Genomic DNA, 15450 nt, shown 5'->3' with positions numbered 1-15450 from the left:
AGGCCCAGTGTGGATACTTATGTAGGTTTCTAAACTCAGATTTCATCGTTACAATTCTTAAAAATCCAACATTTTTAGTTTCTCTCCAAAGGTAGGGAGTGACATCTGTGTATACCACTTCATCACTGCCTTCGATTTTTACTAGAATTCCAGTCATTTCCTAGTTTGATTTTAAACCCTCCCGAGGTATTCCAATTCACAGTTAATTGATTCTGTCTAAACTTTCAAGAGGTGGCAGTGCCGTGAGTACAACCAAAGGGTCCCTGCTAAAGGCGCAAGTCTGGCCAATCCAGAAAAGAGAGTCGGTCTAAGCATCAACATTGTATCTACCTATCCAGCTGACACAGCCAGCTATAAAATGATGTTAACTGAGGTTCTCTAGATTTTTGAGTGCTAGAATTTTTGAAAATATAAATTTCATAGAGCTCTTAATCTTCCATCAAGCAGGACCTAGGTTTTTTTTAAATGTTTGTTGAATATAACTCTACAATATCATTCTAGAAAATAAGTATCCTAGATCTTGCATATTTTTATGACAAACACCTGGATTTATCTCAGGTCAGATGATTCTTTCCAATTGATCATGACTTTCAGGTTATAAATTCAACAATAAGCTAAAGAGATTTCTGCCAAATCTCTAAGTATTATCTCTCTCTGAAACAACAGCTTCAATTCTCTCTTTCATACCTGTCAGTGGGGTCTTCAAATATTTTCTGCAGGCCAGAGGAGAGGCTTCCACTGACATTTGGACTGGAGTTATGCTCAGTGAAGCGTCTCAGTTGCTGCTGTATTGGCGTAGGATTAGTCAGAGACTTGGTAATATCAGCAAGAACGCGAGGGAGAGGTCCCAATTTTGCCACGGTCGCCTGTAGGAAGGAATTTTCACCCTAATTGGATAATAAGCATTGCGACATCCACCAAGGATTGTTTTTGGGACAGCGATGCCCATTGATGGAGGGGTGCAGGTTGGAGGGAAGGGTAGGTGTTTGCATATGGGAGTGCATTGTTATGGAGCAGCAGAACCATGGCGTCGAGATGAATGGAGGAGGCGAAACAAGGTGCAGCAGACATCGAGGAAAGAAAGGAAATAGAAATTAGGATTATGCAAATAAAAATTAAAAGACATGCTCAAAACAACCAAACTATTGCCATTCCAACTAAAATAGGCATGCAAAGCAAACTAAATCTTCAGGAGGCTGGTAGATCAAGGTGGGGGGTGGTGGGTAGGGGAAGAACCAAACACCTTCTAACCAAAGGACTTCAAGACCAGAGGATTGGCTAGTGTGATGAAACTTCCAAAGAAAAGGCATCGTGTGAGAAAAGAAATGCATGCCAACATACAAGAAGGTGTTGCATTCAGGGGTCCGGAGCACTGCAGGGCACACAGTTGATATTGCCATCCACTATCCCATTTACTTTTGGGGACTCTGACCTATTGTCAACTGGGTTTGCATCAGCAAGACAATCTTTTTTAAGCAGCAAAATCAGGTAAACTTTTTCTATGGGATGTGTCTAAGATTTACTCCTGGTTCCCAGAACCAAACACAGATTAAAAAGGAGAAGGGATGTTTACATAGCAAAGCCTGTTAAAAAGGCCTTGACCCTAAATCAACCAGGCCTATTTCACAAGACTGTACCCGCACACCACTGATGCGGTTATTCGACAAAGAGTCACTTTGTAGTACTGGCTTTATCCATCTCAATCATTTTTTTCTTTGGGGAATTCTTATTCTCATGGAGTCTTATGGGACTCCTCACCCCTAGGGCAGCTTTACACGGCTGCCTCTGGGTCTCCTGTGTCTTCTCCACAATTGAGACTCTTCAACTCTGCTCAGATGGGTAGAGTGGCTGCCCAAATGCCACAAAAAACAGCCTTTACTTGCTCAACTTTCTTGGGCTATGATTCATATTCAAAAAATTTACCCTCAGCACAGCTGCAACTCAAAGTCTAGCTAGCATTTCTACAAGTGAAGAAGGGGTCCTCAAGAATACGAAACAGTTTATTATTTTACAAATGGTAGGACACCCTACCATTTACATTGCCTCAGGAAAGTGGTCTTTACTAATAGGTTTAACTCCCCCCATTTTATTGGTACAACATTGTTAAGGATAATAGGAAAATGGAGGAAAACAAATACATTCTTATCACAAAAAAATAACTTTGTCTTTTGAAGTTATTCTAACATACCACCACACCTATTTATGAAGTACCTGTAGCAAACAAAAACATTAATAAATAATTATTGTGATAAACCTAGCTAAAGTCTAAGACTACTTTCCATTACAAATTCTATTTTTCTTTGAAAAATTCCAGAAGGAAGAAAATGATTGGCATGGTATATATTTAGTTATTAATTAATATATAATAAAGTTCTTAGCTTATACTCAGAAAATAAATGATTAAAAGTAGTATTTTCTGTTTTTTAAAGTCACGTCTGTAGAGAAAGAAAACAGAATTTTCAGATCCCATGTAACTCAGTAGTACTAATAGTTATATTGAACCCTCTGACTTGCATAATAAAAAAAAAGTCTGATGGGTAAAACTAATTAAACATGATAATCTCAGTATTTTTCTAAGTCCACACTTCTGTTAGAATTATTATATGAGGTTTCATCATCTCATCCTGCTATATACAAATATATCTGCATTTAGCAATGTTTGATGTTAGTTTCTAGGCAAGTTTTTAGACATGTTCTATACAATGTTCTATACATATATTTATTTATAGAAGTATATACTCCATTAATTCAGATAATTACTTAAAAATATAGGTTAATAACTTCACGGCCTTCTAGAATTTCTTGGTTTGCAGGGCACATATTTTTACTCAGAATTGAAAACTATTTACTCCCAGACTTCTAGCACAAAAGGTTGCTTTCAACTAGCAGAAAGCACCCTTCAGAATTCAGGTACATTAAGGTTCTCTAACTCCCATCTTCCATTATGCTTCCAGCCTACTTTACCTTATCAAGCTGGGAAACTACTTCCCACAGTAAGGAATGCAAAACTGAAAGCTCTCGGCCCAGATCAATGTAACCATCAAAGCCTGGGGTGTTTGAGATGGTGTCTGGATTAGAGATCTCCAAAAGAAAGCGCTTCATTCCACCCCATTCATGTTCTAAAAAATCATTCATGAATGCCATGTATTCTTCTTTGTTACCAAATCTGAAGTAGAGGGAGAGAAAATGGGAGAGGACACATTCAGGAAAAGAGATGTTTGAACTGACTTTACACTGAGCTTTAAATTATTTATTTATTTATTTTTAATTTAAATTCAATTAGCCAACATATAGTACGTATTAGTTTCAGATGTAGTGTTCAATGATTCATCAGTTGCTATTAACACCCAATGCTCATCTCATCGCATGCCCAATTTTTTATTTTTATGTTGGGGAGGTGACTAATTTATAATCTGTAAGGGATAAATGCAAAACATACTTTCTTAATACTGATGTAAAACTCAAACACGTTGCATAGCTTTCTATTCTCTGTTGGCTAAAGCTAAATCTCTTTTTTTTTCTGGTATTTAAAGCTCTCTGTAAATAACCTTCATTTGCCTACCAAATGCTCATCAGTATAAACCTTCAATATTGCTAGCTTCTTCAGAGTCTCCCAAATAGATGCTGCTTCTCCAAGCCTTTGCTCATGCTATTTATTTTCGCTAGAGGAGAACTTCTCTTCTTTGTCTATCTAAATTCTAGGTATCTTCAGGGCCTTGCTTAAGCCCAGAAACTTCTTCCAAAATAAACTAGAAATAATTTTTACCAGAATTAACTCAAATATGGGTAAATATGTCTACTTCTGTGTTGGCTCTAAATAGGGTACACAAAGTTAAAATACTGCACTTCTAAAAAGCCACTATTTATACTAGAAAACAATCTGTCTCACTGAAGTTCTAATTTTTTCCTTCAATACACTGCTAATAGAGAATCTTGTCTTTGTAGAAACAATGAAAAGTGGCAAGAAAAAGGTGTGAGTGGACACAATCTGCCACCCAAACATACCCACTGTTTACAATTCAAGTGCATTTCCTCCCCAAAGGTTTCCTAAACTCCTTTCAAAAATTTTAAATCTATAGAAAAGTTGAAAGACTATATAACAAACTACCATATGCATTTGTCTACATTAACCAACTGTTAACATTTTGCCAAGTTTACTTTCACTTTCTCTCTCTTCCATACACTTTTTTTTGGCTGAACCATTTTAAACTAAGTTGCAGACATAAACTCTAAATACATTAGCACCCATTTTTCCAAAATAAGGAATATCTCTTACATAAACCAATGCCATTATCACACTAAAACTTTTAAAAAACATTATCCATAAATCATCTTATATATAGTCCACATTTAATTGTCCCCAAAATGACTTTTATAGATTTTTTTTTCCAATTCAGATCCAATTAAGATTCAAGCATTGCAGTGTTTTAAAATCTAGAACAGTCCCTCTCCATCTTTTCAATTTTTCATGACATTGACTTTTTCTGAAGGGGCCAGGTTAATTGTCTTAGATAATGTAAACATTGAGTTTGTCAGATGGTTTTTTTACTTAGGTTTTTGTATTAACATATTTCTGGAATAACAGCATATGTATTTTCTAGTATCCTTTTTCTTTTTTTCTAAAGTTTTTAATAGCACTTTTCATTTAGTATAATTATATCTTCATCATTTTCCATATTACTGGATATTTTTTATGAACACTGTGGTAGCTACAAATATTCTCCTGAATGCACATACCATGGGTTATTTAACCACTCCTATAAAGTGAATATTTAAGCTGCTTCCTTCTTTTCTCTTTATTTTTAATACCACCACAAAGAAAATCTTGTAATATGAGTGATGAGGCTACCCACCCCCAACCAAATTTTAGGTGACTCGTATTTTTTAAAACGTTTTTAAAAAGTGCTTATGGTAGTGATACCTACTTGGCAAAGTTAGCCAGGTTCTGAATGACCTTGGCAATCAGAGTCAGGGTGCGAGATGTGCGGTCATCAGGATACTCCTGCATAAGGTTGAAGAGACTGGGAGACATGATGGCGGGGCACAGGAAACGGAGAAATAATGAGGCACTGATGAGCCGCTCACTGATGTCCTGCTTGCCACGGTTCAGGCACTGCTGCTTCCATGATGCAAACACTTCTTTCAACTCACGAGGGAAAACACTGGGGAAGGAAAAAAGATCAAACCTTTAAAGATAAAAGTACCACAACCCACGAAAACACAAGTGATCCCACTCTGGCCCAACATGCCTCTGTGCTAGAGCCAGGCTAAGCAGAGAGCCTAGCAGAGAGAATTCTGCCTGATTCATGGCTTAGAGTTGGTGGAAAACTGACAAAAGTCCAGATGGAGACTGGAAACCCAAAGCTACAAAACTCAGGGATTAGTGTAAATTTAGTTTTGCGAAGTGGGAAAATGGCATGAGGCTCCTGACTAAACCATCTGGTTTAATAGAGCTTACCATAATCTCTCTAAAGAGTGTTCATCAAAACTCTTCCAAAATCTCACCAGTTGCTGGGGTTGGAGCAATGCAAAAACCATTAACACAACTGTTTAACACTAGTAAATATTTTAGAAAGCCATTGAAATACTTTTGGTATTAGAGGATGTGGTGCTAATATTCTGGGGAAATATTGTATTTATGTAGATAGTCAGTTCACAGGTACTGCTGCTTATGATGGAGATTTGGATTTAGAGAGGACACTATCAGGAAAACCTCCCATCTTCCCCCAAGCCCTTCCTTTGGTTGAGAAATGTGACGGTTAACACTGCGATGACCTCTGCATGGAAAATGCCAGTTCCCTAAGCAGGGGCTGAGCACTGACTCTGGCTCACCAGTAGGAGTTGATGATCTTGCAGAAAGCCAGCTCACAGCACATCTTCAGGTTGCTCTGATGGTCTATCAGTTCACTAGAGGAACACTTGCTGGGATCCACTTCACAGTTCTCATCCGACTCGTACAAAGCTTTGATGAACTCCCCTGTTTGAAGAGAGAAGGTGACAGTATAACTATGAATAGTGTCCTCCTGAACAGAATAAAAGGATTTCGGATTTCTGTCCTTAACGCAGAATGGGAATTTCTGAGACCTGACATGGAGAGCACAAAGGATTGTTACTGCTTTAGAACCCAAGGGTTACTACCTCCTATATACATGTTTATTTTCCTCATCCTGGAAGTGGAAAAACTGCAATCACTAACGTCACCATCATGGTATTTATAAAAATAATAATGATACTACTTTAAACAATGATATAATTTTAAATCTATTATCTAAAACCACAAATATATTTTATTAGCAGGAACTCATTATTTGTTATAAGGCCCTTCTACCAGGGTGAATAATGTTACTGTTTTAGAAGAAAAAAGAACCCAACCTTGATTCAACAGCCCACCTAAGGTTTTTAGTGCTAAAGCTGGTGCCAAACTTAGATTCGAGTAAGGGTCTCTAGGCTTATCTCTTGTGAAGGGGGCATTCAACTTAGCACAAAATTCTTTATATAATATTTGTCCAAATAAGTTGAGTTTTGAGGCACTGTTCATATATCCCATCCTCTACAGAGATATGCCCATATTTCCTAAAGAACAAACCCTTACCTTCCCTGCTTACCCTCCACTATACACTATGCAGTGTGTAGGTTCTAGTGTTCCATGTCTCACACTGTTTCGTGATTATTTGTTCACATGTCTGTCTCACGTTCACGTCTCTGGGATGTGAACCCCACATCTTGGGGGTCGGAGGCCAGCTTCGATTCATGTTTGAATTTCCAGCCTATTAATAGCTCCCAAAGCACTGTGGATGCTCAATATTTATCAGAGATGACAGTATGTATTGTTGGGTTTTTATAGGTCTTTATACAACAGAGGGCTCGATTTTGCAACGATCCTTTCAAATCTGCTTATATCTCTCGAGGTTCAGCTTAGTTCTAACAAATTTCACGGAAGTGAACAAAAATTTCTGCAAAATTAAGTAGCAGCAGCAGCAACACGTGGAGCATTTTCTATTAAAAGGGTTAGTAGTGACGTAAGTGAAAGATTTTACAAAATAGCTATAAGAGAGGTCGGAAAGTGATTATTTGGAAGAAAAATGCTTGGAGAATAGGAAATTAGTACACGGAAGAAGTGAACGTTTTGGAGCCAGACAGATCTAGGATCAAATCACTTAATTGCTGGGGGGCCTTGAAAAGTCCCTTAAATAGTCTGAGTTTCAGCTACCTTATTTGTAAAATGGCGTTAATAACTCCCACCCTATAGAGCTGCGGCGAGGATCAGAAAGAATGTGTGAGAAGTAGCTGATACGGTGGCCGGCACTTGGTAGGGACTCCACACAATAAGCACTTATATGCACAACTATACAATTGGAAAATAATTTTTCATGAAGCAAAATGACTCAAGCAAAAATATTTACCACTTCTCACAAGATTTGTATTTGAAATGTTCTCAATGTCCTTATGCTATGCGCTTCCACATAATTTACCTCATTTACAGTAAATTTAAACCTCATCAGTGTCAAATATTCCATATAAAAGTTAGCCCACTTCTAAATTTTATCATTAATATTCTGTTTAGTGAGTTCCTTAAGGTTTTATCTAGTCTAAGGAAACAATACTAATATTAATACATGACTAATAAATTTTAAGAATTGCTTTTTATTCTTCAAGAGCCAAATAATGCAAGTGTCCAGAAGTAAATTAATTGTCTAAAGACTTTTTTTAACCCAATTATGATATATTTAAAATACCTTCAAAACTGAGAAAATTATTTTCATTTTTGAAACTATAAACCTGTCTGATAATGTGAAAGATACCACATTGAAAGGTGAGCTTTTTATAGATTTATGCCTAGAAGCTGCTTACTTGATCAAAAATCAAGACAGATTCAGTAATCCATTTGCATTTGCTCTCTTGGCTTTGAAAAAGATCTGAGCCAAAGGGGTGCTCGCTATACTGTTTAAATGTAAGTTTGTGCCTAGAATAGATTCTATGGCATGTTTTCTATGTAAATCATTAACTCATTACTATCTAGCATTTAAACAGATGTGTAGAAATAAGTCAATAGATCTGGCCATATTATTGCTAAAAAAAAAAAAAAAAAAAAAAAAAATTTGCCTCTGCCACCAAGGATGGAAATCAGGCCTCTTTAGGGGCTTTTCTAGATCTCACTGATGATATGTCCTATGTGTCACAGACATCAACATGCAGTCTGATTTCAGTCAGAGAGGTAAAGGGGTTAACAGGTGGAAGCTTTAAGTGTGAGGTGGGGTCTGTACAGTAAATAATACTGTTTTAACCAAGATAAATACTGTGCAACATAGCTGGTAACGTTTTTTAAAAGATTTAATTTATTTATTTGACACAGAGAGAGAGAAGCAGAGGGAGGAAGGGAGGAAGGAATGGAGGAAGGGAGGGAGGAAGGAAGGAAGGAAGGGAGGGAGGAAGGGAGGGAGGAAGGCTTGAGGGCCCGATGCGGGACTCAATCCCAGACCCTGAGATCATGACCTGAGCGGAAGGCAGACGCTTAACCAAATGAGTCACCTAGGTGCCCGAACTGGCAACTTTTAACTATATTTTCTCTGAGAATTCTTCAGGCAGCCTGGAAACAGCATCTATTTTTTTTTGCCCAAAGTGTATGAAATATAACTAAACTTTAATTATTCTGAGTGCTCGGCTGTCCTTATTAATTTTTTGGTTTACTGAGACTTCACTGTGAAGCCTCTTTATATAATAATTATTATAAAGCCTTCCTCAATTGTAGTATTAAAGGCTCCTACCACAGTAAGTACAGTTTCATATTAAAATAATTGAATTTTTCTCAGGTAACTGAAAATTGTGTAGTTTTTCAGGGTTACTATTTGAAAAATCACATTACCATCTCGAACCATATAAAATAAATCTGAATTTACAGTGGCTCCAAGACACACTCTGTAAGTTGTCTTCAAAAGAGAGTTTCTGTCATAAAAGTAAAATATAGGAGAAAAATTAGCCATTGAGCATCTAGGATGTTACGTCTAACTAGAAATGTGTGAAGTCAAGCGGGAAGAAGGCAGTAGAGTCTCCGACCTGAAGCATCCTATCAAGTAACTTTTTTTATGCTCTTGGAAGCAGCAGCCATTTTCACTACCCTGGTCCTTGCTCTTGGGTTATAAATACGGTAACAGAGATCTATGGGGGGTTATTTGAGTTTCTTCTCATGCTCACTGAATTTTCATGTCTCATTTAGCCCATCAGCTATTTAATTATTCTCTGTCCTATCAAAGCACTCACATCTACTTTTCACTTTGGAAATTATTTATTTGGAAATCCAGTTTATTAGTACACTGAATGGCAGAATATAGATTTTGATTTTTAAGAAGTAGGTAGTCAACACATATTTACCCCTATGTCCACAGAATGGAGACTATGGTTTGAGATGCGTCATCATTGCCTTTTATAAGGCAGTATAAATCATTAAAGCAAGCCATGAGGTATACTTTAGGATATGACTGTAATAAGCTCTTTAGGCGAGACTATGAACCTCTCTGTACCTTTCCCAATATCAACGAAAATCCATTTTCACCATTCTTACAACTTCCCACTAGATCTTAAACTAAAGCACACGACTTAGAGAAAAGAATATGAAGCTAGTAAGCAGGAAGACCTGAAATTTACTTCTGCAGAGTAGGAATTAATCGCTACTACAGTGAATCCACTTCATGTAAACACAGTGGGCCTATTTCTTGAGCAGTCATTCACATTTTACCCCGTACAACCCAGTTCCGGTCCTCCTGATAGCAGTCCCAGCCACCATTAGTGATCTTTAGGTTGCCAAATGCAATAACCATTTTTTTCTTTTTAATCTCTGTCTTCCTCAATCTCTGACTTTATCAATGCTTTCTTCTCTTTTGGTGTCTAGGATTCAGTATTTTCTTGGTTTTCTTGCTTAGTTTGCATGTGTGGACACGTGCTTTCTCTTTGTGATCACTTCCCTGTTTCCTCTTCTTCCTTCCATCTATATCATAAACCCAGGTGCACTGTAAGATCTGTAGCTTCATTTATCCCTCCATATGGGTAACTCAGTCCTAAATTTCCAAGAGACACCTAGAAAGATGTCTTGGGATTTCTCACCTAGAATCCCCTGGGATTTTCTACCAGAACTTCAAACTGAATACCCACGAAGTGGAAATATCACTTTCCATCTTTCAAGCCTACTACTTCTATGTTATTTCTGTCGAGAATCTCATCATCCTTCTAGTAACTCAAGGCCCAACATTCATTATAATATCAGTCTCCACCCCTCACCCTGGCCCATTCTCACAAACTGACAAGTTGCCATGTCCCATCAGCTCAACTTCTTTAGTGTTTCTCAGATTCCCCTTTCCTCTTACTTACTCTTGGTGATCGCATCATTCAGAGGCTCCTGATTTCTTGCCTTCCTTCTTACAATGGCTTCTTTTTCAGTCACTTTCTTCACCAACACATTTTAATCCTTTTGTTAAACTAATTCTATTGAAAATACCCTGCTCAAAACTTGAAGTGGCTCACCAAGTGATTACTGTAAAATCTAAACTCCTCAGCCTGGCATTCAAGGCTCTCAACAAACTGGTTCTCATTGTTTCTCTAATCTTTTTTGTTGTTGTTGACTTGTCTATTTCATTTTTCAGCTCATTAATTTTATTTCATACATGCCTGGTTCTCTCATACATTCATGCCTTTTTTCCCGTGTGGTTCTTTCCCCTATGCCAATTCCTACTACTTCCCTTGTCCGATATCTGTTTTTATATAACCTTTCTACTCTTCAAGCTACACACACACTGTTTATGTATCTTACATGGGAAATTCCATAATTCTGTCAGCTAGAATTAATTTATTTAATTCTTTGAAAAAGCACAGAATCTCTCTCTCTCTTTTTTTCGTTATAGGGATATCCTTATCTTTCTTATCTCCCTATCTTATAAACTCCTTGAGGGCAAAAATCTCTCCATTTATTCAACATAACTTACTGTCTACTCTTGATTGTCACGTGTGACTACTGAGCACTTGAAATGTGGCTAGCACAAACTGGAATGTGTAACGAATGCAAAATACCAAATTTTAAAGAGTTAGCATGAAAAAAAGTACTATGCCTCACTAATAATTTTTATATTGATAACCTGCTAAATAATATTTGGATATATTGGGTTAACTATAATGTTATTAAAATTAATTTTACCTGTTTCTCTTTACCTCTTTTATACTGTGACGACTAGGAAATTTAAATTACTCACATGTGACTCACATTACGTTTGTGTATGATGGTGCAGCTCTACATTCTTTGGGAAGTACTGGGGGTATGAAGATAAAAGAAATGACTATGTTCTTCAAGAAACTCGGCGTCTGCTTTATCATGATGTACGTCACCCAGCACAGTGCCTTACTCTAGTGGCTGTAATGCCGAATTTCATGACCAGATCTGGAATTCCAGGTGAGCGGCCTAGTCAGCAAGAACTACTGATTGGGCAAAATGTAGTAATTATTAAAAATTCTAGAGAGCTTGAAGGCAGAAATTGGGAGTTGTGGGAACTGGCAAGAGATTTGTTTGTTTTTAAAGATTTTATTTATTTACTTGACAGAGAGAGAGAGAGAGCACACAGGTAGGCAGAGCGGCAAGCAGAGGGAGGGGGAGAAGGAGGCTCCCTGCTGAGCAGGGATCCTGATGTGGGGCTCGATCCCAGGACCCTGGCATCATGACCTGAGCTGAAGGCAGCCGCTTAACCCAGGCGCCCCATGGCAAGAGTTTTTTAACTTTTGATGCATGTTAACAAATATTAAAACTTTCAAGATTTAGGTAATATATTTATATCATAATGTAAATAATCAACACTTTGGGGGAAACAGGTACCCTCAGATCTAGTAGCAACATCCACTCATATTGTGTATCTTAGCGTCAGGATCTTGAGAGCCCTGGCAGGTAGCTGAACATGCTGATGAGCTTTCTCTTTCTGTACTTATTGGAATAAATCAACGCGTTATCAAGCAGTACCACTTGTGAGTACTACAGAGACTTACAGCTGAAACTCAAACTTTAACACTCTAGTCAGCTAGAACTAAGTAACATGCTGAATTTGAGCTCAATTTGTTTGTCCTATGAGAGTGAAATAACAAAACTGAAAGGCAAAGAAAACAATGTGTTTCTTCTCCATACCCAATGCATCGTGAAGATACTGTTGTCCCACCAACTTGAGGTACTCCTCAATGGATTTGGTGGCAATGGTGTTCTCTCTGAAGATCAAGACGTCATGCTCTCCACAGCGATCCACCTCAGACATCACCAAGTCAGTGAGAAAATCCTGGTAGAAAAATGTTCAATCAGGCACAAAGTAAATGAAAAAATAATATAGGTTACAAGAATCTGATGAAATATCAGACATCCTGAGAATGCTGCTTTCAAACTAAAGCTGCCTGATTCATCTGTAAGAAGGAAGTCAATTTAAACTTAGGGCTGGCTTAGGTATCACCAGCCCTAAGTTTAAAATTCCTTCAAAGGTTTTCCATCACACTTTTGATAAAGATCATACTTCTGCATGTGGCCCACGAGTCCCTGTATGTTCTGGTTTCTGTCCACCTCCCCAGCCTCCTCGTATGCCATTCGCTCTGCATTCCATTCCAGCCTCAAGGGGCTTCTCTTTAGGCCGTCAAATAATACCAAGCCCCTTCTAACACATGATCCTGTCTATTTGCCACAAAGCTTCTGCAAGTGCTGTTCCCAGTTCTGCTTCACTCCTGGCCTCACTGTCATGGAGTTAATTCCTCAAATTCTTTGGATCCTAGTTTGTACCTCATTTCCTCAGTGAAGCCTTCTCTGAACCAGCATCAGTCAGGTCTCCTACTCCCCACTCTCATAGTGCCATATATATCTTTTTTCCCTCTGCATTTCTCACTGTAATCACACATTTATTTCTGTAAGTACTTGATTATTTTATCTGTTTTCCCCAGAAGACTGTAAACCCCGTGAGGCCAAAGACAGTGTCTATTTTTAGTCATTTCTAGATCTTCAGCATTTAACAGTTTCTGGTACATATTAGGTATTCAATATATATAGTTATAAATTGGTCCATGGTGTCAACATGGAATTTCTTAAACTTAACACTTGAATTATTTTGTAGGCTGATTATCTGTCTGTCTATCTATCTAGCTCCATCCATCTACCCATCCAGAAAAAAGGCATAAGGAGAAATAAAGCCTTTAAGGAATAGCTGGTTCATTTCTCAATAGTCTTACAGATTAATTTGATGTAAAATTCAATGTTTATTGTTTAGTTTAAACGTAGTAAAATCATATTTGGAATTTTATATATTCATTGGCTATTTCAAAGTCTCCAAAACCCAAAACAAAGGAAATATGCTAATTTACTTTTACTTTAAATTAAGCATTTTGAACATTAATGGGATTTACTCTGGGGCAGCTCAACAAAGTAAGAGTTACCAATGTAGGAATCATTATTACAACTCATGTGCTAAGGAACAGGAGGAAACTTATGGGGGTGATGGTAACATTCTGTATTTTGACTGTTGTAGTTTCCATGGGTGCATAATATGTCAAAACTCATTGCACCTTCCACTTAAAATGGGTGTATTGTATATAAACTGTACCTCAATAGAGTTGTTAAAAACATCCCCTCTCTCTATACATGTATGTGTGTGCATGCGTGTGTGTATATATATATGTATCAAAAAATACATATATTTATATATATATCAAGATATATATATATACACACACACACACACACACATATATATATATATCAAGATTTCTCTCTCTATATATATATAGAACCTTAAGCAATGGAAGAACAGAATGAACACATCCATACAATTTCAAAGATGAAATTCCAAATTTCAATGGCACCTCACCCCAAACTCGTATGCAATTGTAAGACTAGAAAACTCAAAATTATTATCAGAACATTCAACTACAAAAATGATAATCAGTAGGAAGGCAGTTAGATAAGAGACTGTATATTGAATAAACTGATATATTATTCTGATTTGTATCAAGAAATCTTAAAAGAACTTACTTTTATTGTTTCGTTCTAAATAAATTATTCTAGCTGTGAACCCCAGATCGAAAATACAATTTTACCATGATCCATTTGTATACAATACAATGAAGACTCAGCCTAGCGAATATGCCTCACAGAGATGGTAATTACCATAGTTTAGGCTGATCAAAGACTATCAGTTGGTTTTCTTCATATAATTAGCATATTTCTCTTTTTCCATCTTCCTGAATTTTTACTTCTATTCAAGATGAAATGAGGTTAAGACTATCACGTAACAGCTACTAATCAATATCCCTTGGTATTTTAATTCCATGAAGACTCCTGTCGATGCCTACCATGCTTCTGGACTACCTCCTTCTGTGACTAGGGAATAGAGTCATCAGTTAATCTTAACTTAAAATACAGTGGGGGTATAACCATCATTCAGCACACTCTGGAACTACAGATAATCTTGAACACACTGTGGGATTAGGACGCCAACCGTACCATTTGTTCTGTCAGACAATAAAGAGCTAGCCCTGGTATCTATGTTTCATGCAAATGGACTTTAAATAAATATCTGCTGGTTTCTCCATGTTACTTCTTTGTTTTATAATCCCCAATCCCTGGATCTTCTACTACTACTAATAGGCTTCCTTCCTAATTTTTTTTTTTTTTAACCAATAGTAAAGCATACTTCTCCAATCTGGATCTCTACATGAAACATAGTATATATACTTCTTCATAAAAGGTAGGGAAGAGATTTTGGGTAACTCAACCCTCCTTCTTCACTTACCTTGGCTCTGCCAGTACTTTGAAGAATGTGCACTAAGGCACAGGCCAACTCCTCTTTATTTCTCACACTAATCACTGGTTCAAGGACAGAACACAGCATGGTATAGTTGCTGGTGACGAATTCTGCAAATTCTTTGTATTGCTCCATAGGCAGAATGGTGATAGTTTGGAAACGTGATTTAATCCGAATAGAAGGACCTCCTGTCTTTCCTTTGTTGGGTGTAGGGGTACTCACTGGATACCACTTTTCTACAAATTGGCGACCAGTCACACTGGCAGTGGGAATGTTGACTAGCCCTACGTAATTATTCTTGTCTTTTTTTTTCTTTTTTTCCACATCTTTATAAATGTGAACTGTGATGCTATGAAGAGGTGGAAGGCTGTAGAATTCAAAATGTTCGCCCCAGAAAATATTATCTGCTTTGGTCTTGCTGGTTGTACGAGCAAAGAGGGTATCATCAAGGCACAGTTCACAGAAATATTTCTTTTTAGGGGCAAGGTCCTTGGCTTCAATGATCCATAAACGAAGAACATTTTCAGCTCGTCTGCAATTGTCCTATAAAAAAGCAACAAAGTCTAGTGGGAAAACTGAAGTCCCAGAAAAACAACATTTTCCTTTTAAAGTAGGTGATACTGACCAGGCACTTTATTAAGGGTAGTCA

At 37.3% G+C, this 15450-nt stretch overlaps 1 protein-coding gene across 6 annotated transcripts in view; it reads right to left on the bottom strand.

Moving 5' to 3' along the window:
- Window positions 1-15450, bottom strand: part of RASAL2 (RAS protein activator like 2) — a 341072-nt gene that overhangs the window by 22736 nt on the left and 302886 nt on the right. For 4 of the 6 annotated variants that reach the window (XM_008696769.2, XM_040636247.1, XM_008696743.2 and 1 more), the window contains 6 exons: window positions 14790-15344; window positions 12155-12299; window positions 5833-5977; window positions 4926-5162; window positions 2965-3166; window positions 688-887 (listed from right to left, as the gene is read on the bottom strand). In XM_008696769.2, coding sequence (XP_008694991.1) covers window positions 688-887; window positions 2965-3166; window positions 4926-5162; window positions 5833-5977; window positions 12155-12299; window positions 14790-15344 — 1484 coding nt within the window. The remainder of the gene's footprint in view (window positions 1-687; window positions 888-2964; window positions 3167-4925; window positions 5163-5832; window positions 5978-12154; window positions 12300-14789; window positions 15345-15450) is intronic. The other 2 variants (XM_008696778.2, XM_008696750.2) reach the window with 1 other exon arrangement.

Source organism: Ursus maritimus, unplaced genomic scaffold, assembly GCF_017311325.1.
Source record: "Ursus maritimus isolate PB19 unplaced genomic scaffold, ASM1731132v1 scaffold_2, whole genome shotgun sequence".
In the NCBI taxonomy this organism is placed as follows: domain Eukaryota; kingdom Metazoa; phylum Chordata; class Mammalia; order Carnivora; family Ursidae; genus Ursus; species Ursus maritimus.
The sequence above is the reverse complement of the archived record's forward strand: the minus strand, read 5'-3'. Positions and strand labels throughout refer to the sequence as shown.